At 43.3% G+C, this 25,022-nt stretch overlaps 1 protein-coding gene and 2 non-coding genes across 9 annotated transcripts in view; 1 reads left to right on the top strand and 2 right to left on the bottom strand.

The window, feature by feature from the left end:
* Window positions 1-823: 823 nt before the first annotated feature.
* rhbdf1b (rhomboid 5 homolog 1b (Drosophila)) overlaps window positions 824-25,022 on the bottom strand; it is a 43,133-nt gene continuing 18,934 nt past the window's right edge. Inside the window, exons 2-20 of one of the 7 annotated variants that reach the window (XM_039616819.1) lie at window positions 21,666-21,807; window positions 21,197-21,330; window positions 20,774-20,920; window positions 14,201-14,429; window positions 8,365-8,571; window positions 7,008-7,130; window positions 6,602-6,744; window positions 6,262-6,516; window positions 6,073-6,184; window positions 5,920-5,994; window positions 5,153-5,314; window positions 4,814-4,914; window positions 4,558-4,621; window positions 3,942-4,036; window positions 3,683-3,758; window positions 3,246-3,346; window positions 2,935-3,088; window positions 2,574-2,797; window positions 824-1,775 (exon numbers count right to left, since the gene is read on the bottom strand). In XM_039616819.1, coding sequence (XP_039472753.1) covers window positions 1,580-1,775; window positions 2,574-2,797; window positions 2,935-3,088; window positions 3,246-3,346; window positions 3,683-3,758; window positions 3,942-4,036; window positions 4,558-4,621; window positions 4,814-4,914; window positions 5,153-5,314; window positions 5,920-5,994; window positions 6,073-6,184; window positions 6,262-6,516; window positions 6,602-6,744; window positions 7,008-7,130; window positions 8,365-8,571; window positions 14,201-14,429; window positions 20,774-20,920; window positions 21,197-21,330; window positions 21,666-21,779 — 2,712 coding nt within the window. In that variant the 5' untranslated portion in view covers window positions 21,780-21,807 and the 3' untranslated portion in view covers window positions 824-1,579. Of the gene's footprint in view, window positions 1,776-2,573; window positions 2,798-2,934; window positions 3,089-3,245; window positions 3,347-3,682; window positions 3,759-3,941; window positions 4,037-4,557; window positions 4,622-4,813; window positions 4,915-5,152; window positions 5,315-5,919; window positions 6,185-6,261; window positions 6,517-6,601; window positions 6,745-7,007; window positions 7,131-8,364; window positions 8,572-14,200; window positions 14,430-16,413; window positions 16,487-17,046; window positions 17,441-20,773; window positions 20,921-21,196; window positions 21,331-21,665; window positions 21,808-25,022 lie in introns of those variants that run through there. The other 6 variants (XM_039616818.1, XM_039616820.1, XM_031748845.2 and 3 more) reach the window with 6 other exon arrangements.
* trnai-uau lies at window positions 3,486-3,579 on the top strand. The gene is made up of 2 exons: window positions 3,486-3,523; window positions 3,544-3,579. It is a non-coding gene; the product is annotated as a tRNA-Ile (tRNA).
* trnai-uau lies at window positions 23,336-23,429 on the bottom strand. Its single transcript has 2 exons — window positions 23,392-23,429; window positions 23,336-23,371 (listed from the first exon to the last, which is right to left on the bottom strand). It is a non-coding gene; the product is annotated as a tRNA-Ile (tRNA).

Raw genomic sequence — 25,022 nt, 5'->3', positions numbered from 1 at the left:
TGTATTAAAAACACAACTTCAAATGTAAGAAATAAATGTGTAAAATGACAGAAAATGATCTGGTAGCTCATTGGCCAGACTGTCCTGTAATTATAAAACAAAGTTTCTGTGTTAACTCACAGAAAATGGCCTTTTTTGTGGATTTGTTGTAAGTAAATATACATTTATAGTCAGTAGTGAAAAAACAGGAACTTTTTTGTTATTTTATTGTTTACCTATTACTTGATTACTGTGGTGCAATATGAACAGCTGTGGTGGTGGGGATGGGGTGTCGTTTTCAGAAAAAGTTGTAAAACGTTTTAAAATTAATTTAAAAGTCCAAAAAATGTGGCTTTTCCAAAGCCATTCAGTGGACCAGATTGGAGTCTTTCCCAGGCCAGTTCAGGCCCCTGGTTGTCAACCATGGTCTAAAACAGGGGTGGAGAACTCCAGGCTTCAACGGCTGGAGTCCTGCAGGTTTTAGATCTCACCCTGGGTCAACACACCTGAATCAAATGATTAGTTCATTACCAGCCTCTGGAGAACTTCAAGACATGTTGAGGAGGTAATTTAGCCATTTAAATCAGCTGTGTTGGATCAATGACACATCTAAAACCTGCAGGACACCGGCCCTCGAGCCCTGGTGTTCCCCACCCCCTGGTCTAAAAGATCTGTGCGAGACACAGTCATTCATGACAATTCACAAATATAACCCAAAAACCACAGACACAGTGGGCTCCAGAGCTGCAGTCTGGTAGCGTGGAGTACTAACTTATGAAGCAATGAGGTTGTGAGTTTAAGCATCAGTCTCTGGCTATTTGAGAACAGACAACACACAGTCAAATTTTGTCCTCTTGTGTTCATTGCCAGGTAGCTAAAACGCCACCACTTTTAATAAAACACACACATACACAAATTCACCTTTTAACAGCTTTCTACAATTGAGCACATGAACCCACCTGTTTTTGTTTTGTTGTTGTTGTTGTTTTTTGTAAACATATATAAAAAAAGAGGTGAATATTAAAAAAACAGAACATCCATTTGTGACTGGAGTGCTTTAAAGGCTGTGGTTTCCAGAGTGGTAAACAAATAAACAAAAATGGCATTCCAGCCTCCAAATACTGAAGTAAAAAACATATTTGACATGATTTGTGTCTGAAAGCAGTTTCCCCAGACGTTAAAGTCAGAGGCTGTGCTGTTTCAGTAAGGCACGCTGATGAATTTAGAGCCTCGTGTCCTTAGAGTTCATGGCAGAGCGTCCAGGAAGCTGTGACTGCTGGGTAAAAAAGTACCAAATAAAACTTCCATGTGGCCACTAAGGTGTACTTTTACTGGCCAATGCAAGTGGACACTGATTAGCTGATCAGTCACACACAGATCATTTATTAGTCCACTGTTCTCCTTGTTTTCATGCATATTAATATATTCAGTCAAACTCCTGAAGGCTTTCATGCAGGTTGTTTTGTATATTAAAAAATACATCTGGAATTCACCAGTCCGTACAAAATCTAGAAATACTGATGGTTTTATCAGTCGTAAGTGCTACCAAGCACCTCCTATCTTATCAGTGGACATCAGCTTGGACTCCAAGGACTAACAGTCAGAGGAGGTGTGCATTTAGGTCGTACTTCTCACAGAACTTGTCTGTGATGGGGATGCAGGTGAGGTACTCGCACCAGTCGCACTTCACGGGGTAGATGTAGAAGAGAACGGCCAGAGCGGAGAACAGACCCAGGAAGATCAGCAGGAAGACGCAGATTTGGACTCGCTTTCGGTACATATCAGAACGGCCGAAGCTGGTGGGTGAAAAAAACAACAACAAAACAACAGTGACATCATTACTTCCCTCAGAGAACGGTCATTGTTTCGCATCAAACCTCTTAAATCATGAAAGTGATGAAGGGAGTGAAAACTACAACCGGACACTGCATATAGACTGAGGACAGACTGAGGAAACGTTCAGTCAAAGGGAAGAATAAAGAATCTAGAGGTTAGCCAAGTGAATGCTAAGCTAACTAGCGCCAGCTTAATTTAGCTTTAAATATAAAGCAGTAGGAACAGTTATCAGTCTCTTCAATTTCCACAAAATGTGAACCATTCCTTTCATTTCTTTATATTTTGCTTCCAAGGAGTCAGACCTTCCTTCAGCAATAGTTCTCCAGGCTTTCCGAAGGTATTTCAAAGCTTTTCTTTGGACACTGCTTTTTCACTCGTATTCAGAACCTGTTTTAAACTGTATCTTTAGGCACTTTGTTACTAGCAGCCTGTCTTAAAAAAACATAGAAAAGATAAAAGAAAAGAGGAAAGGAGAAGTAGTAGAAGCAGATGAACAGCAGATGAAAGTGTTTAACAGATGCATCTGGCCTTCAGTTATTCCCTCTACTCCATCAGAAGACACTGAGGTATGCTAAATTACACAAGAGCTGGACTGAACACACATAAAAGTGCGGTCACATTTTGACCTACCATGTAATACCATCTAGAAAGCATCTGATTAGCAGCTGCTTCATTTCTTAGCATTAAAATGGCCTCAAATGTACTGCCAATGCAGTAAGAGCCTGGATAGAAAAGCACACAGAGAAATATTCACTTACCTGATGTATGGGAGGAAGGCGAAGGACAGGAAGAATCCGGAAACGAAACCACAGATGTGGGCAAAGTTGTCGATCCAGGGAAGCAAACCGAAAGAGAAGAAGAACACAGAGATGGCCAACAGCTTAGCAAACGCTCGCCACGGTCGCTCGAGGATCTGCCAGCTCTGAAACAGCTCCACGAAAAGACAAGCCAGGATGCCGAACTGGCTGCCAGCAGGACCCACCTGGGAGGAAAAAGACAGGCACCTACAGATCGCACACAGATCCAAAAGACAGGCACCTATAGATCGCACAAAGATCCACTAAATGGAAACAATGTATAACTATGATATTTTTTGCTAACATCAACATCAGCTTGTACCTCTGCTCTATAGGGCAGGAAGATGGCAGAGGCCAGGTTGCCAGTGATGCCACTGAGCATGTAGATGATAGAGATTCTGAGCCAGCCAGCCAACTTCTCTATATCCCTCAGCACCGTCATCTGGAACAACACTGAAACCAAGCAGTGCAGAATTCTGCAGGGACAAGCAAGACAGGCAACCAGTTATCCTTAGCATTCCACAAATGCTTGCACAATTTCACTGAAGTATTCAGGCAACTAAGTTTTTCCCATAATTTAACATCTTCATGGCTGCTTTAAATACTGAAGGGAGAAAGGAAGAGTGCAGTCACCCAGCATGAAGAAACAGGGACAACCAGAGCCGAGAGAACTGATCAGGGACCTCTGGGTTGAGGAAAGGCAGCAAACCGCAGACATCATCCATGCAAGCCACCTGGGACAAATGAAAACAGCAACACAATCAGTCAGGGTTACGGCTACAACAGTCAGTGATGCTCTGCTGCCACCTTGTGGTGGAACGTGCCAGAGGTGAATGCAGTCCACAGTCCATTCTGTTGCATTGTGCTCTGCAGGCTCCAGTGGCGCAATCGGTCAGCGCGCGGTACTTATACGACAGTAACCTGCAGAGCAATGCCGAGGTTGTGAGTTCGAGCCTCACCTGGAGCAACAATGTTTTAAATCAACAGGCTCTCACTTAAAGGAGCAAATTTATGCTGGCCACTGTTTTTAAACATGCAGTAAAAAAAGGTCTGTGTGCTGTTTGTCCTACCTGTGAGCAGAGAGTAGCCTCCTCGTGGAAGTAGCCATGCATAAAATCACAATACTCTCTAGAAGTTATTTCACACCTGCAACACGAAGCAGGCTTTTAAGTAGAGATCAGTGTACTAAGCTTTTATTCAAACACATTGATTATGTAATCAAAAGGTGGATCAGTTCCTTTTTTCACTGCACCATAAAGATACTGTTAATGTTTTACGCTGTTACTGAGCACTTAGCACGTGTTGTAAATAAGTGATCCCGATCCTCACCGTCCTTTGGTTCCGATGCAGCAGGGCCGGCCTGTGATGGTGCAATCAATGTGGGGGAGGTTAGTGTGATTCCCGGAGTTGAACCTTGTGCAAACCTACAGATCAAAACCACAGTGAAAGTTTCTCATCGGATTACAGTTACAACAGTTTAAAAAAAGAACAACACACACAAGGAGAACAAGGAGACGACTGTTTGCCTCACACTGACTTGAACCAAACCACTTAAATGCAATATTACATTAGTCTTTAAAGACTCTCTTGCAGTACAGTTGTACTGTGCTACAGTTGTATAATCAGACATCTTAGCCTTTTGGTATATGACTGACTTAGAAACATAATCATTGCTATCTGATACTACCTGATCCATGTATCTACTCGTTGATAAATAATAGCGTCAGATGAACACTTGGCCCATCTGGAGTTAGGCGTAGGGTTTGGCTTTGGTTAAGAATTTTAGCTGTAATGCTGAAAAATGGTTAAAGACTTCAGTGGAAATGTAACATCTCCTAGTTTCTGAACTGTGGCCTGTTTAGCATTTGTTTTATATAAAACCAAACCCTTAATCTAACCCTGCGGATGTTGTGAGGTTAAACTGTTAACATGTTAGTGTGCTTACAGGCCAAGAAGTGATGTCATCCGGCCACTCATGCGGTGAAACAGAGGCTGGCTCCAGACAGATTCTGCAAAATGAAAAGTACAAGAAATAAGAGTGAACACTGACGTCTTCCAGCAGGGTAAGTCGGCTCCAACAGCTCAGCCCACACATGGATAAAAACAAAGTCTGTCCGGCAGACTGTTGCTCTTGTCTTAAGTTATGAGTCCTTCATCAAAAATTGTTTTCTATTAAAGCTGAAGAATGATAATCATGTTACCTGGGGTCCTGATGGCAAACGGCACCATGTTGCCGGAGTTTACTGTTCAAAGAAGGAGCACTGGGGTGCTGAGGCCACTTCACCCACACTGCCAGTGTGCTCTGCAGAGCCAGACAGAATCAAAGACATGCCATGTATATTCAGAATGCACTGAAACTATACGTCAATGGACTGGTTCTTATATAGACAACTTCATAAATGCAGCCAAACTCTAGCAGAAGGTAGAGTCAGTAAGGTATCAGGTATAAGCATATGTTTCAATAAAATCACAGTGTGCCTGAAATAATCAGGTCATGGTCGGTGCCGAGACTCTCTCAAATCTAAGCTGGTGTCACTGACCGAACACTCCTCCTGTAGAGTCTGCAGGCAGCCGGAGCGATCATTCCTCACACAGCAGCCCGACTCTCTCTCCAGTGCTCGCTTCTCCTGGATCAGCTTGTGGATCTCTTCATCCTGACGCATGCACGGGGAAAACTTGGCTCCCAGGTGAATCAGCGCTTCCTGTGGCGAAGAAGAGATGACGTGACAATCTGAAAAGAAAAATGTCCATCTAGATCCTAACACTACGCCTCTGTCAGATGAATTAACATAAGTCTTTCAAGACACCAGCCACAGAAAACAAACAAATACATTTGTGCATTCATTTCAACTGAAGATTGTGCGATTAATTTAAATACGGAGCCTGTTGTGTTAAATACTACTACAACAGAAAATGTATATTTACTCCTTTATTTAGTCAAAAATCATACATGCATTTAATTCAGACATGCATTTGAACCATTTAACTTTTAACTAACACTTAACCATTTTTCCATTGCTTTCTTGTACTATTTATACATTATATTTATATGATATTTGTGTGTATTAGTAGCTAATGCAACAAGTGTTCATGAATACATGAGCAGATTATACACACTCATGGTTAAATTGGGCGCACAGCCTCTTTCAATTCTACATCACTTTGTTCTTGAATTATCGCATTCACAAGATTTTTAGAAAACTCGACTTCTGACCTCTGACCTTGAGGCAGAGGTCACTGAGATTCAAACTCGCCTGCGATTTTTAGTAGTGTGAAAGGTGGTGGATAAAAGACTGGAAGTACTTACAGAGCTCGGACCCACCCAGAAGTTTTGCTGTTGCACAAACTTCACGTTTTCGTAAACCCCCTTGTTCCTCAGCACCTCAAAAATAAAATCAATATTCAAAAATTTGTAACAAAGCAGCATTAAACCCTTATAAAAGTCGAACAGTTTACTTACCGAGTCGACAGTTTCGTGTTGCGAGAAGCCGATAGGGGCAATACCGTAAATGGTGACAGCCAGAATGGTAATGAGCAGGTGGACGCAGGTGATCCAGTAGGTAAAAAAAGGCCTGGAGAGGGAAGAACTTTTAATGCATTGTTTACTTTTTACATTTAAACATTTCTAAACAGCCACACGCCGTCTCACCTGTGATCATCCATGTCTTCAATCTGCCGCTTGACGTAGCTGTCTATGCGTTTGCGATACGACCGGTTAGTGAGACGTCCGACTATGCCCAGCCCGTACGGCCTCTTCTCTCTGGCAAAAAGCTTCTTAACCGGAACCACGATTCTTTGCCCTCGCTGCTGATGGCTGTTGACGCTCACCACCTCCTGCTTCAGGCGGACTTTGGGTTGGACCGCAGAGCCCGCTTTTGCCTTCCGCCACCCTCGCTCTAAAGGCCTGAATTGGGGAGGAGGAAGCATTCTCAGAATTGCAGCTCCTTTCATTTTTTTGTGTGCATGTGAAGGATACGGTGGAGACCTACATCATGAGATGACTCCTCTCTAGTTCATTCCTATCCAGAGCGCTTCCCGTGAGCTCGCTCTCATCCAGCTGTTTGAGGGCAGCCTCCGATGGAGTCTCAAAAACCTCGTCAGCATAGCTGGACAACTCATCCTGCAGGCCTTCCTGCAAAGACGACTCGGTAAGCTGGAATCATCTCATAAATAAACAGTAGACACTATTTTTTATTTATTTCACAGAAATAAGCACACACATTTTTACTGCATAAAGTCTCTGCGGGCTATCGCATTCACAAGCTTGCAGAACTGAAAATTATGCTGCAGGAAGTAGTTAAACTGAACCTAAAATGTAAGCTTTATCAATCTTTGAATTCAAATTAATGTCACAGTGACTAAAAGTCGCTTTGGGAGAGTTTGCCCACTGCTCACTCTGGTGAAGAAAGAAGTATCTAGGTCATCGGGGAAATCCGCAGTGTCATCTTCGAAGAAACTAGGAGGCATGAAACTCCGTCTGCGGCGCCGCCCAGCGGTGCTCTCGCCTAACGTCCGGCCCTGAGAAACGATCATAAACAGGACATTTCAAACACAGATTTAGGAAATTTTCTAAATCACATCGATAAAAGGACCTTAATAATAAAGGTATTACTTTATCATTGCGAAATGAGAGCTGGTTTCTATTAATGGAGACTGTCAAATGTCACAATTTTTTGTCAAAGCTACTGGTGACACAAATGCACACAAGGTGACTCACAGGGTTTATGGTAATAGTGAAAAAGCTCTAACCTGTTCACCTATGAACCCCTCGTCACATTTAAATGAAAAATCTAAGTATCATGTAAAATGTTCTTTCTGAATTTCTTTTCCTAAATCTTTTTTTTGGGGCGTGTCTGTTACTGTAGCAACCAGAAAAATACCCAACAGATTTACTTTCCCAAGTGGATCATTATGGCTTTTCCCATACTTGTCCACTTGATTGTCATTGCTTGTTCGATCTTCATTATTTATTTATTTATTTTTTACTTTTAAGTTATTACAGTCGAAACGGACAGGACCGGGGGACAGGAAAGAAAGAAAAGAGAAGTTGGGAAGAGGCTCAACAGAAGGAGAGGGAAAGAAAAACAGAGGAGAAGAGACAGAGAGAAAAGACACAAAAAATCATTTTGATCACCTGCTGGAAAAAAAACACAAGCAAAAAGAAAACAACACAGTAGCGAAACGTTTCCTAAATCTTCCCTGGCCTCTGTGGGTTTGCACCTATATGAGCTCAGCTCTTCCAGAGTGCCCTGAAAACAATGCAGCAGATAACTGAGCATTCGCTAGTGTTATCACGGACCATCTGCTGGTAAAACCCCCAGTAATCCCCACCCATCACACACACACACACACACACTGCCACTCTGAACAGCAGCATAATTCCTTTACATATGTGTTCTGTAGCTCGTGGTTCACACAAGGACAGTCACCTGCACACTGCTGTAAAGTATAGCACCTGACTTTAATCCCCAACAGGACACGCAAATCTCCTGTATTACACAACATGCTTGTGTACAGAAAAAAAACTGCCATATCGTTATGATAAGTGTATTTTTTCTGGGACAAATAAGAAATAACTTAATGTAAATCAAAGTGCTTTTATGGGCTATCTTTCTAGAATCAGTTGCATAAGCTTTTAATACTAAGAATGAGGAACATGCATTATTATCTTGACAGGCAGCAGTGTAGAAGAATTCAAAGGAGAGCAAGACCGTCTTAGGTAGGAATTCTAGAATAAACAACAAATATACACCTTCATTAGCGCCGCCGCCGCTTTGAGACTCATGACCGCGACAGATTCTCGCTTGCGTCGTCGTGGGAGACGATTGAGGGCGGAGCGGGAGCTGGAAAATGAGCAGAGGGAAGCTGTGCCGGGCGTCATGGGAGTTTGCAGGGCGCTCAAGCCGTCTACTTCTTCCACATTGCGGAAGGCACGACCCCGAGCCAGGGGGTCTACGATCTGCACACAAACACAACACGTCGTACAAGTGTGTCGGTTCACCACAGCCTTTTTCTTTTAAGCTCGATTGACACGACAGAACAGAAGAGGCAACAGGGATGCACATACACATCGATATTAGGGTTCAATTGATGTATCAGGGGGTAAGTAGATTTTACTTCACATGTGCTTTATGTTTTACGTCTGATATTATCTTTTATACTAAAATTAAGGGCAAAGTTTCAGATAAATTTGCTAAACCAACAGCTTTTTAGGCTACAATTCAATTCAATTCAATTTTTTTTATATAGCGCCAAATCACAACAACAGTCGCCTCAAGGCGCTTTATATTGTAAGGTAGACCCTACAATAATACATACAGAGAAAAAACCCAACAATGATATGACCCCCTATGAGCAAGCACTTTGGCAACAGTGGGAAAGAAAAACTCCCTTTTAACAGGAAGAAACCTCCGGCAGAACCAGGCTCAGGGATGGGCGGGGCCATCTGCCGGGACCAGTTGGGGTGAGAGAAGGAAGACATTTCTTAATTCTTCAGTTCTTATAACTTTGAAATGCTGTTATAACTTTCTATATCCACCTCGTTCTCTGTGACGATCAATAATTCTTTTTCTCAGATCTAAAATGATTTCTTTGACTTTTGGGATGATGCTTTCTAAAGTGACAGCTCAAAGTTTTGCAGTTTTAACTTGGGGCTGATGATATTAACCCTGGTAATTTTTCTTTTTTTCTTAAATAATTATATTTTTGTGTAACAACAGAAATAATTGATGCTTTCTAAAAAAAAATCTAAGATGTTTAAAAATGCTACTTGGAAAAACCATGAGAAAAACTTACAATTTCTTTTTTTTTTTTTTTTTTTTAACCTGTCCCGTTTGGCTCTTTTGCCATCAGAATTATTGTCTAAAGGCGAAGAAAGATGCCCAACGGATTTACTTTTACCAAATGGACCATCCCAGCCTTGCCGTAATGGTCCATTTGATTCAACTTTTATTGTTTATTTTATTTTCACTTGCTGAATACGGGACAGACTTGACTGGAGGAGAGAACGTGGAGAAAGAAAGAGGAAAGAAAAAAACCTGAGAAGAGGGACGGGAAAAGGGCAAAAAAACAAAACCAACAGAATAAGCAGACAAAAAATACATATATCGATCACCTGGATCACCTGTTGGGAAAGAAAAAAAAGAAAGCAAGCAGAAGAAAACGAGAGTAATAAACAAGATCACAATGATATATGGGAATATGACAGTAAATACTAAATATTAAACATTATTGTGCAGCACGTGAGATCGACAGCGCACAGTGTGCTTTGAGGTAGGAGCCCAAAAAAGGGTGTAGTTTGTGTGTGTGATCACCCGTGTGTACACCTGTGAGCATGAACGCTTTGTTTTTAAAAGGTTCCTTCATGTAACGATCTGCTAGAGGGTGTGGGGGCCACTGCCCCGACCTCCAGGGCATGAAGCAGGTATGGAGGAGATCAAGACTCCAGACATCCAGAGGCCCCCAGAACACAAGAGACCAAGGAAGACCAACAGAGGGCAGCGCGCCACTATCCCAGAAAGAGCTGAGGAGAGTCCCAGATGAGGGGTCACTCAGCAGCCGCGAGCAGAAGCCAGGGGGTTGCAGTGGCGTGCCCGTGAGCTCCGCCCGGCAGCCAGCTGTGCCTGAGTGACTGAGCCCGGGCCGTGAGGCCAAGGGCACCCCATCCCAAAGTGGCCCGAGCGAGCCCCAGGCTCCAGGCCCCAATAAGCAGCCGCCAAGGAGTGAGCCGGTGGGTACCTGGGCGCCACCCCGGACACAGAGAACCACCAACGCACCGATGTCTGAGGGCGCCCGCCACCGGCAGGGGAAGTGGTGGGGAGATGGGCCTCAAACCTTGGAGGGCCTGAGATGTCCCCAGAGAGGTGGCGTCTGATACCCAACCTGACATATAGACACAGACAAACAGGCACACACAGATACAAACATCTATTCCCACCCTCATGCTCTCATATACAATTGCTCAACACTCACCCAACGTGGAGACAGACATAGAGAGACACTGTACACACAATCACACTCCCCAAGCGTACTCTAAGCCCCGAGTCTAGGTACCCTTGCCCCTGGAGGGGGAAACTGCACCCAGACTCAGGTGGTGTTACCCTTTTCCCTGCGGTGGGGAGAAGCAGACCGCCCCGACTCCGCAGCAGCAGGGAGGCCCCATACACCAGACCCCAGTCGGACGGCCAACTCCTCCTCCTAGCCCCCGCTCCAGCAGGCCGCAGAGAACAGGGGTGTAGGAAGACTCAAACCTCCCTCCACCCGCTCATATGTACTGTTGATGTATGTGTGTTCTAAGGTGCATTTAAAACCCAGGAGGGCATGGAGCCACCTGCCAGAGCAGCAGGTAAGCGTATAGCCCCTCCTGCTAGCCCTCAATGTCTACATGTATTTAAAATTGAGAGGTGGGCAACGACGCCAGGGGTGAGGTGTACACCCTGATGGTAGTTTGGAATCCGTGTAGCGTGCCCACCCCCAAGATCCTATATGTATGTGTAATGAGAGTGTGAGTAATGTGAATGTCTAAGTTGTGGGATAAAATTGAGGCAGAGGCAGCCAGAAGGGGACAGAGGGGGATGTCTCCTCTGCACCCTGGTGACACACCCCTACCCCAAGGCCCTGCATGTGTGGGTGATTGTGGTGGAGCGGGAAGAGGGAGGCCGCTGGAGATGGGGAGGGAAGGAAGGGAGGGGCAAGTGACCCCTCCCTGGGGCCAGCTCCCCCGCTGACCCCAGTAGGCACCCCCATGCTGTGCAACCCGCCAGGGAAAGGGGGCCCAGGCCCATCCGGACCGGGGCCCAGTGCAGCAGCGCCGCCCGCCCCACAGAGCCCGGGACAGTTCACCTGACCACACCACAGAGAAAACTGCACCCACCCCATCATCCACTCATCTTCCAGACTACACAAGACAATAGACGCCCAGGCTGAGATCTTCCTCCACCTCTCCTGTATCTCCCCCTCCTGCAGAGAGAGTTCCTGAAGAGAGGAAAGCTCCTGCAAGATGTGACAACCTCCCCCACCAGTTGAAGAGCCCCCCAGGTGGCTCGATGCAGCGGCACCCTGCGCCAGGGCCGGGCCCCCATACACCCACCCGCCCACAACCTCGGCAACACACCAACCAGGACCCAGGCCCCTGAGGCCCGGCCAGGGCCCCAGCCCAGAGACGGAGCGCCCCAGAACCTCACGCCCATCCCGGACCCACCCAGGGGCAGCCAGGCTACCAGGTCAGTAACCCACGTCCGTCAGCACAGACCCTCCCCTAGCCCCGCTGCACGCAGCCACGAGGAAACCGTCACCTAAGAGCCAACAGAGCCCCTAATTGGCCATGACCGCTACCCCGGGTTGAGCCCCCCAAGGAAGATGCTCCTGGGGAACCCCCAACGCCCTAAGCCTGTCCCTACCCCACACCAATCACAACAATGAAGGTGGGACCAAACTATGGCCCCCACCCCACTAGGTGATGGAGCTGATCAAAGGAGCCCAGAGCAATTGATCTGATGTGGTGGCAGAGGCTGTATCAAGACTAATGTGATCTAATAGATAATTTCTATATTGGTTAGAATTAAGATTATTTTTATTTTTCCAGTTCATGAGGACTGTTTTCTTGGCTATGCATAGGGCAGTGAAAACCATATGGGCTATATTCTTTTCCGGAGTGACATTATCTAAGCTGCCCAACAAACATACTAAAGGGAAGTTGGAATGTTACATTTCAGACACTTTGATAAGTCTTCACATATCTCGCGCCAAAACTTCTGAACTGGTGGACAGAACCAAAGTGCGTGGATATAATTGTCCGGTGAATTGGTTTGGCAGTGTGAGCAGTTGTTGGTAGACGTAAAGCCCATCTTGAACATCCGATGACCTGTATAGTGCACTCTATGTAGTATTTTGTATTGAATTAATTGAAGACTGGGATTTCTAATTAAATGAAAGGTTTTAAGCAAATCTGAGACCAGAAGTTTTGGTCTAAGTTAACTGATAAATCCGCTTCCCATTTTGCAATAGGAAGTGATATTGATTCATCTGTTTTAGAAAGCATTCTGTATATTTTGGATAGTAATTTGGGGGTTTTAAGAGTAAGAAATTGAACCACACTTGGTGGTGTTTGTAGTTCAACTTGACCCGGTTTAAATCTCTTTTTACTATGGATTTAATTTGCTGATATTCTAAAAATCTTTTCTTGTTGATCCCATATTGTGTAACTAGTCTGTCAAATGAAATAAATTCTGTTCCTTCTAGTATATGTTCTAAATATTTGATTCCTTTACTACTCCAATCTGAAAAGTTTATCATATTATTGTTTTGTAATATGTCAGGGTTGTTCCAGATAGGTGTACGTTTGCATGGGATTAATGAAGACTCTGTCAACTTCAGAAACTCCCACCACGCTGTCAGAGAGGAGCTGATGTTGACGCTTTTGAAGCATTCATGTCGTTGGATGTTTGAGCTGATAAGCGGTAGATCTGAAATCTCTAGATTATTGCAAAGTGCTTGTTCTACATCTAGCCAAGGTTCATCTAAGAGGGTATGTTTTTGCCATCCTGAGATAAACTGAAGCCTGTTGGCTAAGAAGTAGTGCTGAAAGTTAGGTAGTTCTAATCCTCCTTTATCCTTGGTCTTTTGTAGTGTTTTTAAGCTGATACGTGGGGGCTTATTTTTCCAAAGGAATTTGGACATATATGAATCTAGAGATCTGAACCAATCTTGCATGGCGGTTTAGTTGGGATCATTGAGAATAAATAATTTATTTTTGGTAATACCATCATTTTTATAGCGGCAACCCTTCCCATGAGTGATATGGGTAGACATTTCCACCTAGCCAGATCACCTTCTACTTTCTTTAAAAGTGGGATATGGTTTAATTTAGTTAGATCTGCAAGCTTGGGAGAAACATTAATACCTAAATATTTTATATTTCCGATTGCAGTGGAGTAGAAGAGGAATTATGGAAGGAGCAATTAATCGGAAGGACTGTAGATTTTGACCAGTTAATTGAGTAATCTGATATTCTTGCAAAAGAGTTTATCAGTTCAATCACCCCAGAGATATTGGTTTGTGAATTTTGGAGAAAGAGTAACACATCATCCGCATAAAGGCTGATTTTATGTTCCACATTCTTGCATTTTATGCCCTTAATTACTGAATTCTGTCTAATTGCTGCTGCTAGTGGTTCGATAAAAACTGCAAACAGTGAAGGGGAGAGTGGGCATCCCTGCCTGGTGCCCCTCAGGAGACAGAAGCTGGAGAACTTACAATTTCATAGGGAGGCAATTCATTTTGCCGTCATCTGTAACTGTATAATTATAATTAATATCAGTGCTGCACTCATTATTGTGACTTTCAGTGACTTGTTGTTTTTGTGGTTAATCAAACTAATCGTCAATAAAAAGTTCTTTCTCTGTTAAAACCCCATCAATTGAACCCTACGAAAGCAGACAAAGCAAGGCGCTAAAGCGAGCCCGATTCTCAAGATGTGACATCAAGAAAAGGAGGAAAGAGGTGGGGGAGCAAATGTGACGAAAGAAAAGGTGCCCATCTACGTCTCCATCCCTCTAACATGCTTCCCCCCCACATTGGCGCAGGCCTACCCTCTGCATGCCATAGTGGTGATGACTGGGGTGGAGGGGTGGGAGGTAGAGGGGAGGAGGGGTCTCAGTGCTGGCAAGGGAGAGATTGTCTTGGCTGTGAAGCTCCATCTCCCTCATCACCTGCGTCTTCAGACCCCCGTACAGATGACTGCAGTGCTGCAGGCTCTTCCTCCTCCATCGCTGGGTGCTGTCACTGTCCTTACTCACCCCAAACCAGTCAGCCGTACCCCTGGGGGAGAGGACACACTCTGCTTAGTGAAAACATATACATTTTTTGATGTAGAGGTAGTGTGTCAGAAATGAATCAGGTTCATAATGAATCAGTATGAAATATGGGCCATGATTTTAAAAAGTCAAGAAAACAACTCTTTTATAATTTAACATCTAAGATGCTCTTCTTGTACTTTTATCTCGATCATATCTCTATCTATAAGTGTGCAAGTTTGAACCCAGCTTTGAGAGCCTGGATGACATACACTGTCTTGTTTCCTTATATAATTTACAGCCCTCTGCTGGCAGAAAAGAAGCAGATGTTGCCTCATATTCCCAGAGTAGATGACACAATATGGTTCTTTGTTTATTACATTTCAGCTCGATAAATGTGCATTCAGGTCCCCCTTTTTCCAAGAACTGTGTCCGCACATCAGGCTGCGTGTTAACCGATCAGTGGGAGGAGGGGGAGGCTGTTTAGAGAGCAGAACGTTTAGTAATAAACACTCAGCCCTCATCATCAAGAAAAATGCCAGCTGGGGAAGCCTTTTAAGGCTGCACAAGGACAGGGTGGGGGTGGCGCAGCCCTGATTACTGTCCCTCCAGAGAGGGATCTCTTAAAAAGAGGAAACAGGTTTGGAACCAAACCAAAAACAAAACAACGGTAGGATTTAGACTGGATGCCTTGAGCAAGAGCCGAGACGTAAACAGCGGGATTAGAGAGAGAGAAATAAGGAGGACAGGAGGTCCAGATTTGAAATTCTGAAAAACTTTTGCACAGTTACAAAATGTTTGTTTCCTTAAATGAAGCTAGCAATCACACAAACCTCATAAACAATATTAAATCCTGGTGGAACGACGAGGCCAAATTTCAGAAATGGGCTCATTTCAGGCTCGGTGACAGTTGTTTGTTTAGAAAAGCAGCTCTTTTTCTTTTTGGGCACACGCACGAGCAAGCGAGCACGTCTTTTTCTTAGTCACCCACACAAAACGCGAACAAAACATTCAGACTGCTTGACGACAGCACAAAACAACCACACATCACAGAAGATTAAAGCAATTTTAACACGCGTGAATTAGTCTCCATATCCTCCAGGTAAGGCTGGTACACATGAAACAACAGTCGACGTAATTATAGGCTCACACGGCATTTTGGGCATCAGGGAGACGAAAAGGCAGAAGGTTAAAGCTTTGCACAATCCAAACAAACACTACACAAAAAATCCAGGTAGCTATCAAACAATTAGACTACTGCTGGTTCAATTTGTCTCATTCATTCATAGCCAAATGTGGAGGCAGCAAGTGTGGCCACTGATAAAATCACTATTAAAGTCAAAATAGACATTATTTTAAGAATGCATTGTAATTCATGGTAAACTCATTCAAGTTGTATTCCTATGTACGACTTTATGTTGGTTTACATTTTTCCTATAATTTAATATTTACCTTTCAAATTTTATGTTTCCTGGAAACAATATGAATGAGTTTTTTAATACATAATGACAAAGTACAACATTGTGCTGTGAGGTAGGTAAATAGTTTATCTGCCATAGTCTGAGAAGTCCAAAGTCTCCTTCATGAGTTACATTTTCTAAAGCCTGAAAAACGCGTGCAGCACTCTAGTTCCCTCTAATACTTTTGAACTACAATATGCTGAAAGGTTATCAGGGATTTATTTGTCCATCCATTGAAAGCTGGTTGTCTACACCATTTTTTAAAAGGCCAGTATGTCAATGACGTAGTGTCTCATTTGGCTCAAGATCCATCACAATTCATTGGTTATTGCGAAGCACAGAAAGGAAGATTCGCTGTCATTGGTTGCCTACACAAGCTACTGAGAATTAAAATCCATTAAAGAGACAAAAAAAATATAGAAAATTACTCATAAAACTCATAAAAGTATGAACTTAACATTGACCTTGGTTCATAATTTGGATTAGTTGATCATTCTGTGCAATCCTCGAGGAGGTGTAGTGATTCTTGTGAACTGTGGATGGACTTACATAGAGACGGATCGATGTCTCGCAGTTGTATAAAGTCGTGGGTCCTTCAGCTCAATGAGCCTAATAATGGCACCTTTAAATGTCACAAGTTAGCAAGTTTAATCATTTTTGTTTAACTTCCATGGAAGAGCTAAAAAAATAAAATGATATGCTACCACTGAACAGAGCTGTTTCAGTGGCAGTGGGTTACGCTAGTAACCAATTATTATACGCTTGTATTAGATCACAGTTAATCATCTCCTGGCTACAGTTTAATTCATATTTATCTCACATATATGACAGCTTTTATCAGTCTTCTTATCAAACTTCCTAAAGCAAAGCAAATAAGCCACTTTTTCAGAACTATTCTCTTCAAAGCTTAAAAACTTCCTATTTTTAAAGAGATGGCATAAAACTGATGAGATGTACATGCTGGCAATCACAAACCTTTCCGTAAAACCCAACATATAAGACTGAAAGCAATTTAAAATGTGAGCTGCTAGTGAATCTAAATCCTGTAGTTAATTTTGAGAAAATCTTAATCCCCCTCAAAGACAGAACAAGTGCTTTGTTGAGAATTTTCACTGACTTTCCAAAGCATCTCATGCTGAGCCAGATGTTTTGCTCTGCTCCGGTTTGCCTCAGCGCACTCACCTGTCCTGAGATCTCCAAGAGGGCTTTAGGGTTTGGCTCATTCCTGATTGGGCTGAGGACTCTGGAGCTGAGTGATCTCCATCACCAGTACTGTCCCCGCTTAGCCCCTGACCCCTAATAAACCTCAATCTGCCAAATACAAACTGATCCTTCGCAAATCCCACATACAATGTTCCATAAGGGGATTTCCTGATATCCAGGCCAGCTCTACGTCACCGCTAAGCAAAGAGCGGAGGATCAGCACATGTCTGGAGTCTGCTGAACATCCCTTTCTTCTACAGTGCTCTCCTGGTTAATCAAAGTTTGAGAGAATCCAGTGCTAAACTCCTCAGTCAGACGGGAGGCTGATGTCTACATCATGACGTGAAAAGAAATCCACAGAGAGCTTCCAGTTTCATCCAGCTGGACTATATAACACACAATGAGTGGGTGGATCTTGGGTTTTCTGAACTTGTGTCACCAGCACACACAGCCTAAATTTCCGTACCCGACAAAGAGCGTTAATTTGTCTGGCCGTCTTCCCAGCGTCCCTCCTCGAGAGCTCACATGAAAGGATGTGACCTACTGGGCAGAAAAGACAGCGATGCTGGTCCTCGTCAAACTGAACATTTTCCCACATCAACAGCCCCCAACGATCTCTATCAATGAGTCCCCTCTCTCTCTGCCTGCCTGTGTCTCTGCCTTGTTTTGCAGGAGTGAATGTAAACACCAGTTTTTCCCTCTAACACACCACAGGAAATGGAACGTTAGAAGGAGGGAGAGAAGAAAGATCATCATGGGCATTAGGAGGGAGAAGCGATGAAGGGAGTGCACCTTGGACATGCCTGGACATGACACATACACACATACTGTATATACACACACTACTGGAGAGGTTTATTTTCTCATCGCTCCAAGCTAAAACCCCAGCGTGCTCTGCAGTTCTGAAACTCGCGTGAGCTTCTTAAAGGAAGTCAAACTGAGCGTGTGAACTTGCGGTGAATGGCAAAGTTATCTACCGTTTAATTTTGTGGCCTAATCTGTCAAAATGAATGCCTCCTTAACATGAATAATGACCCATAAAGAGCGCTACGCTTGTCCTCCAGATAAACAAACATCAGGGTGTCCTCCAAGATACCCCGCGAGCACACAACAAATCACACTCAGAGACGAGCTTTGTTTGAATAGTAAAGATTTAGAATAGATTCATGAACTGTTGCGGAGGAGGGACCTCAGCTAACTTCCACGAGTCACGTACAATCGCATTAATTCTCTCACAAACATCAAACGCATCCTGTGCTTCTTCCACAAATGCAAATACATTTCTGCAAGAGGAAATTAAGACATTAGGACGCTCTCTTTGGAAGAGTATCTGCAGGTTTGAGTTGCGGCTCCGTCTTCAAACGTTTACATTCAATTTAATTCTGTTCAAGCAGCTGCTTTGAAGTGGTATGACGCACACAAGATAGCCAGAATGAGCGTTTGCGTTATGTTGTCTCCTACAAACCGTGTGGTCTTGTGTATGACCTGGACTGACACCAACAAACCCTCACAGCTGTGGCACGAAGAAACTGTGACCAGTGAGTTTGAAAATCTTTTAAACCCAACTGAAAACATAACAAAGACAACACATTAAATGCTGAAACTTGTACATCTTAATGTTTTTTGGAAAAGAAGTGGGGACAGTAATGTGTTTTCCTTTGTGTTGCATCGCCTCTTCCTACAACAGCAATCGCAAAGTGCGAACCAAAGACGTCAGTAGTTTTTGTTTTGAAAAACAAATGTTTGCACAGTTATTGCTCGACACGCAGTTTCAGCCGCTCAACGCTGTCATATTTAATAATGTATCAGTTACTGCAGGCAGGCCAGTTTAGTACTCTCATAAAGTACTGAGCAAAACTCATGAGTCACCCCTCATTTCTTTATATTTTGCTTCCAAGGAGACTGACTTTTCCTATCATTTTTTAAAGTGTTTTTCTCTGGGCTTTCTCAGGCTCAGGTTTTTCTTTGTGCATTGGCTGCTTTCAGTCCCGTCCTTGTACCTGACCATTTTCAGATGAATAATATTTTTGTTTGTAAAGCCACTTAACACTGACCTATGAATCATTCAAGCATAAAACAGGCACCTAGCTCAAAGGATGAACCAGTGTTGTTTCTACACTTAACAGACAACTTAGCAAGAACCCATTGTAAATTGCATCTTTGGACACTTACTAGCTGTCACGGTCCTGGGTCAATGACCCAGTGTTTTGGATTTGTATTGTTTTTTATTAGTCTTTGGTTTCATCTTGGTTCATGTATATTAGGGTTTGATTTCTGTTTTGTATTTCTAACTGTTAGGTTTTGGTTCCTGTGCTCCTCATGTCTCTGTTTCCTGTACTCAGTGCTCCCTTTGTTTAGTGTCTGGTCGGTGTCTCTGTACCTGCCCTGGTCCCGCCTTTCCTGTCTAGTCATCCCTGTCGTGTACCATATCAGTATCATGTGTCTGAGTCTGTAAGTTCTGTCTGTGTGTTTCCTGTTTTACTTTGAAGGTCCGTGTCTCGGGTTAGTGTATTCCGTCTTGCTTCCCTTGTCTCGTCTTGGCCAATTGGATTCAGGTGTGTCTCCCTATCGTGCGCCACTTCCTTGTTACCGAGTGTGTGTATTCTGTGTCCACGTCTGCTCTTACTCATTGTCGCGTCGTACCCTCACCAACCTGTGTGTTCTGTCTCCCTTGCCGGTTTAGCTTATGTTTGTATCTCTCGGTTTAGTTCAGTTTGTGTCCAGCAATAAAGCTGTTCAAGCTCACATCTGCCCTTTTCAAGTCTGCATTTGGGTCCTCCATCCCTGCCTGCCCGCACACGGCCATGACACTAGCAGCCTGTTATGTCCGGATCACATAATTTGTTCCAATTTCTTCGCTGTATGAAAAATGTGGAATATAAAACAATTTTGACAGACATAAAATAGCATTTTTTTGCAGTCATAAATGATGACTGAATTAATATAATGTAAATATAAATATGACAAAAAACGTTCTGTGTTATAAACATATCATCATCCTAAAATGTATCAAATCTAACATGATTTCAAAAGAAAAACATTTTTTAACTTATTTCTATTATTTCAATCAAATATAGCATGTAAATGCTTCACAAATCAAGTAAAATCACATTTTTACTAAGAATTTCAACATGTTTTAAAGATAAAGCACAAACACAACACAGATATGTCACCTTTTGAGTTAAAGGTGTGATCTTACAAGCAAATAGCAGCTGTTTTGAAGACTAAGTAGTTATTTGATGTCTGTATGTTAGTCCACCAGTTTTCAGTCTCAGTTTAGCTGTTTTACTCAATTTTAAGGCTGGAATAGACATTAAGCAACAAACATGTTTTTAACATCACTGGACAAAAAATAAACCCATATTAACCTTTCAGCATGCTACAAATCAAGTGGAGTGACAGAGAACTGGACTCCTTTACTTCCTTTTGGGCTTTGTCTTTGGGATTTAGGAAATTGAACCTGTGCTGAGAGACTCTAGCCCATTTTCAGGTCTTGTTTTAGATCAGGTGAGTAGTTTAAAGGATAAAATTATAAAAGTCTAAAAGTCTGAGTCAAAACTCACTTGACAAGATGCTTCAACTAACTAAGTCCATGCTGACATCCCCGGAGCTTGCTGAAGCCCAATAATCTACCACTAGTCAAAAAAAATCAACTAACAGCTTCTACTTGCTGTTATCCTGCCCCCCTGCTTCACCTCTCGTGTACCTGATGATTTGTTTTGGTATAGATGAACGCCGCCGGGTCAGTATCTTGGGGATACAGGACCGCCTTCGGATGGTTGACACCCTCCTGGGGCTCCTCTGGCCCTTTGGGGGAACGGTGTTGATGCGTTCAAAGCGCACCCTTTTCTCACTACGTTCACATCGGAGTAAGAGGTTTGCAGGGAGGCAAAGAGGGAAAGCAAAAAGAAAAAAGCAAGGCCAAAGTAAAAGGGGGGAAAGAGACGAAAGAGAGCAGGATTAATTGAAAGGAAGCAAAAGCATCTAATAGTTTAGTTGAGGAATTATTACAATTACGGATTTTGCTTGTAGAAGCAGAAAGAGGAAATTAGCAGCTGGAGAAAATAGGAAGAGAGGATAGAGGAGTTCTCTTTATATACCTGTGTGTGTGTGTGTGTGTGTGTCTAACCTTTTAATGGACTGAGTGATGGAGGGTAATCTCTCTGCAGGAGGTCTGAGGTAGTTGTTGGAAGTTTCCAAGGCAGCAATGCAAGTCTGAGGGTTTTCCCCTGGCATGCTGACGCTGCGCAGGCGCCTTACCGGCTGTAACAAGCACATAAACACACATAAACACACACACAGATGATGCAATCATGCTCTGTACCACTGAGAATGAGTGACAGCATGTCAAGAAACAAGCCACACATAAGAAGCAATCCGCTAGGGTTAGAGTTTTCAGTGCTACGGTCTTCTTCATTAGATGGAATTTACTGAGTTGCCACCACGTGAAAGACCGTCACATGTTTTTGAGAGCGCTCACAAACAATTCATTCGTTTTTGTTTTGATTTTTTTCCAGTAAAACTTGTGCTTGTAGTCAGAATTTTACTCTCTTATCTTCCTTTTACTCCAGACATGCTTTTTAGACTTGTGCCTTCACCTGGTTGGGCGCTGGCGTGTCATCCGGTGTCAGCTGGATGGTTGGGATGTCCAGTTTCAGCCATGGTGGCTTCTTCCTCTGGAGGCTGCTGTTCCTGCTGCTCGGCTCATCCATGCTCGCTGCCTCCCCCGACACCTGCCAGCTGGGCAACACAAACAGAGAAGGAAATGGGTTTTTCGGACAAGTGCTCAGTGCTCAAGCCAAAAAATCGCAGACAGCAGACCGAATGTGCTAACAATAAGCAGCTGTAATCCACGTGATGCGACCTCGCACAGACACAGTACTGAGGCAAATTCCTGAATAATCCAAATTATGAGCCACTAGTCTGCCAACAACTTGAAGTTTTTTCCAAACAAACTGAATCACAATGTGGAGTGACACTGAACCACAGTTGAGCAAATCTATTATTAGATCATTCAGATGATTGTGTCGACTGAATTATTGAGACTGAAATAAACATGCTGATAGTATTAGGAGCAACGGGCCACTATTTTCTTATTCTGGCGACAGGTGTGAAGGTAAATAAAGCTAGAATAAAGCTGCACCGTTACACCTCTGGTGTCCTGAAGTTTAATTCCTCAACACTCATAGCTTCAGTTTGCTCCTTTGCTCCAGGTAAGGCTCAAACTCACAACCTTAGCATTACTCTGCTGTTTGCTGTCTTACAAGCAGCACTGCAGCATATTTAGATACCTTAATGCAAACACATGACACATTATTTCAGCTGAACTTGAACTTTTCCTAAACACCAGTTAATATTCTCTCCATTCCCACAGGATGCTCAGCATTTATCTGCAAACTAAGACCTACCAGTACTTACTCCTCCCCTGGAGTTTTGGAGGCACGTCGGTGCAGCTATGTTTCAGAACCACAAGGTGGCACTAAGCTGCTCACATGGAAGGCTTGTGCTCAGATAAAACACAAGCACGCCACTTATGTGGAGAGAAAGGGATGCTGTTGCACCAGGCCGCCTGTTAACAGACAGCATCACACAGAAAATTTGACCCAAGCTGAGCCACACCAGCAGACAGAAAGACAAAAAAAATAAAATAAAAGGCAGAAGCTTCCACTGAACCCAGTTGCTCACTGGTTTATGACTTTGAAGGCACTCAGAGAGTGAAAAGGGGTTTTCCTGTTTATCTGTTTCCACAGCAGCTGTATGGGAATTCATGAGACATTTCCTCAGTTTGTGAATGTTTGCTCTGGAACTTTTTAATAATGTGCAGAACCAAAACTGTCATTTTTTTCTCAAAGCTGCTGCTGCTTAATGATGTGTGATACAAGACCTGCGCACATTTTGTCTGTTTACGGTCTCACTGTTTATTTAGTTACTCTACTCTAAAAACGATCCTGATCTACTGGCATATGTGGATTATCTGATTAATTATCTGTGTTGGTGTAATTGATGTTCTATATGTGGTATATTGTGGAAAGTTCTTGCTGTGCTGGAGAGTCAAGCACTGTCTTCAGTATAATTTTTAAACTAGTTTGTGCTCATTGCTTAAAGAATATCAGACAAAGTATTGTGTAGCTATCAAAAGCCAGCAGTGGGATGAGTGTTTCTGGTTTGTGGGGTTCAAGTTGTCATCAACTTAGCACTACTCTACCCTCCCACGCGCACACACATGGTCTGGCTTAAATCTCATAAACCAAGGAGCATAAAACTTGACTGCTCCAGGTGAGGGTCGAACTCACAACCTCGGCATCACTCTGCAGGTTACTGTCTTATAAGTACCGGGCGCTGACCGATTGCGCCACTGGAGCCCCTGCAGGATAGCTGCATTTCAGCTCATTTTGAGAAGTCTTTCTCAGATCACAGTTACAGCCTGTGCCAAGTGGAAGTCATTGTGCATGACTGAAGGGGACTATTACTGCATAATAGGACATCTGCATGGGGCTCTGGTGAGAAGTAATGAGCGACCACCGTCGAGGAGCTCCCGTAGGTTTCAGCTGCGAATTGTTGTGAGTGAAATTACAGGCTCTCCTCTTTTGCCATAAAGTCATTAAAGTCAACAATAATCTCTTCCATCATAGGTGATCCTGGAGCCGATATTCAGACTTCTGGCCAGAAAATCAAAGGCAGCAGCAGGAGTATTTCTTGATACAAACGAATCCAGACAGGATGGCATGTACTTCCAAAGCCCAAGAACTCCTGCACACAAACCTATAGAGTTGCAGCAAAACCACGAAGGAAGTATCTCTTTTTTGGATAACTTGGCTTGTCATTTCAAGAGTGTATTTTTCAGCAAAATCCGATTTTCTTGTGTATCTGCTCTCAGGCGAAAAGGCCGTGTCTATTTTGATAGTGATCTTTACACGGCAGTTCCTACAGAGCAGGTGTGAACTCGATGTTGTCGGTATGGGGTGGGCGTTTGCACAAATAAAGCCTGATTACTCAGCTGCAGATGGGAGTAGGAGTAGTGACACAACAAGAAGCGTGAGTTGTGCATGTTCTTTGTTGTAGACAGTATGTTTAGCTGTATTATACGCTGGAGCTATTCAGGTTGGTGGAGTCTGGGAGGTTTGGTTTGGCTAAAACAAACTCATTTCTGCTAAGCACAGTTTATTTTGGAGGGGTTGTGACAGATTTAAATGAAAAGTGGAAGGGTTCAGCACAATCATTTGTCTAGGTGGTAAAAACGTCGGTCCTGACAGAATAATCGTACCTTCTTTTGGATTGCTTCAACCTTAACTGTATTGTTCTCTAATACACAGCCTACACTATAAATATTCATGTTAAATATCAACACAAACCGTCAGTGACAGCAGAACATAAGACTCAAGAAGCGGCAGCGTCATCCCTTATCAACTAATGTATCTCTACATTGCCTTAGACTGCCAAATATTTTGTGCAGACATTCATGGTTCCCAGGGGATAAGTCTACTGACTTTGACGATCCCCCCGATTGCTCAGCCGCCACCAGGAGGTTTATATTTGTGGTTTTGCATGAGCTGTCTAGACTGCCATGAAATTTTGCACAGATGTTTCTCTCTCGAGGTAAATCATTAGGCTTAATTTTCACCTTATCCAATACTCTGTTTTACATTTAAAGTCTGCAAAACTAATCACACCCTCATCAGCTTGCTCTTTGTGCTTTGTCTTTAGTCCAGCAAGATTTCTTAATGACCTGTTTAAGATGATTATAAATGCTTTTTAAGACTTATTTCACATCCATATTGGCAGAAGAAAATGATGAGGGATACGAATGAGAATCACAGAGCCAGAATTAGTCCAGAGCACCACCACTTTAATGTCGGCGTAGCTCCAAGCACTGTCTGGAGTTACAGGAGTGATGCTGCTAATGCAGAGTGGGTTTCACTGGAGTGGGATTTTCGGTACTGCTGGTGGTGTGTTAT

The sequence above is a fragment of the Oreochromis aureus genome, linkage group 8 (assembly GCF_013358895.1).
Source record: "Oreochromis aureus strain Israel breed Guangdong linkage group 8, ZZ_aureus, whole genome shotgun sequence".
NCBI lineage: Eukaryota > Metazoa > Chordata > Actinopteri > Cichliformes > Cichlidae > Oreochromis > Oreochromis aureus.
Note: the sequence above shows the minus strand (reverse complement) of the source record. Positions and strands in the feature narration are given on the sequence as shown.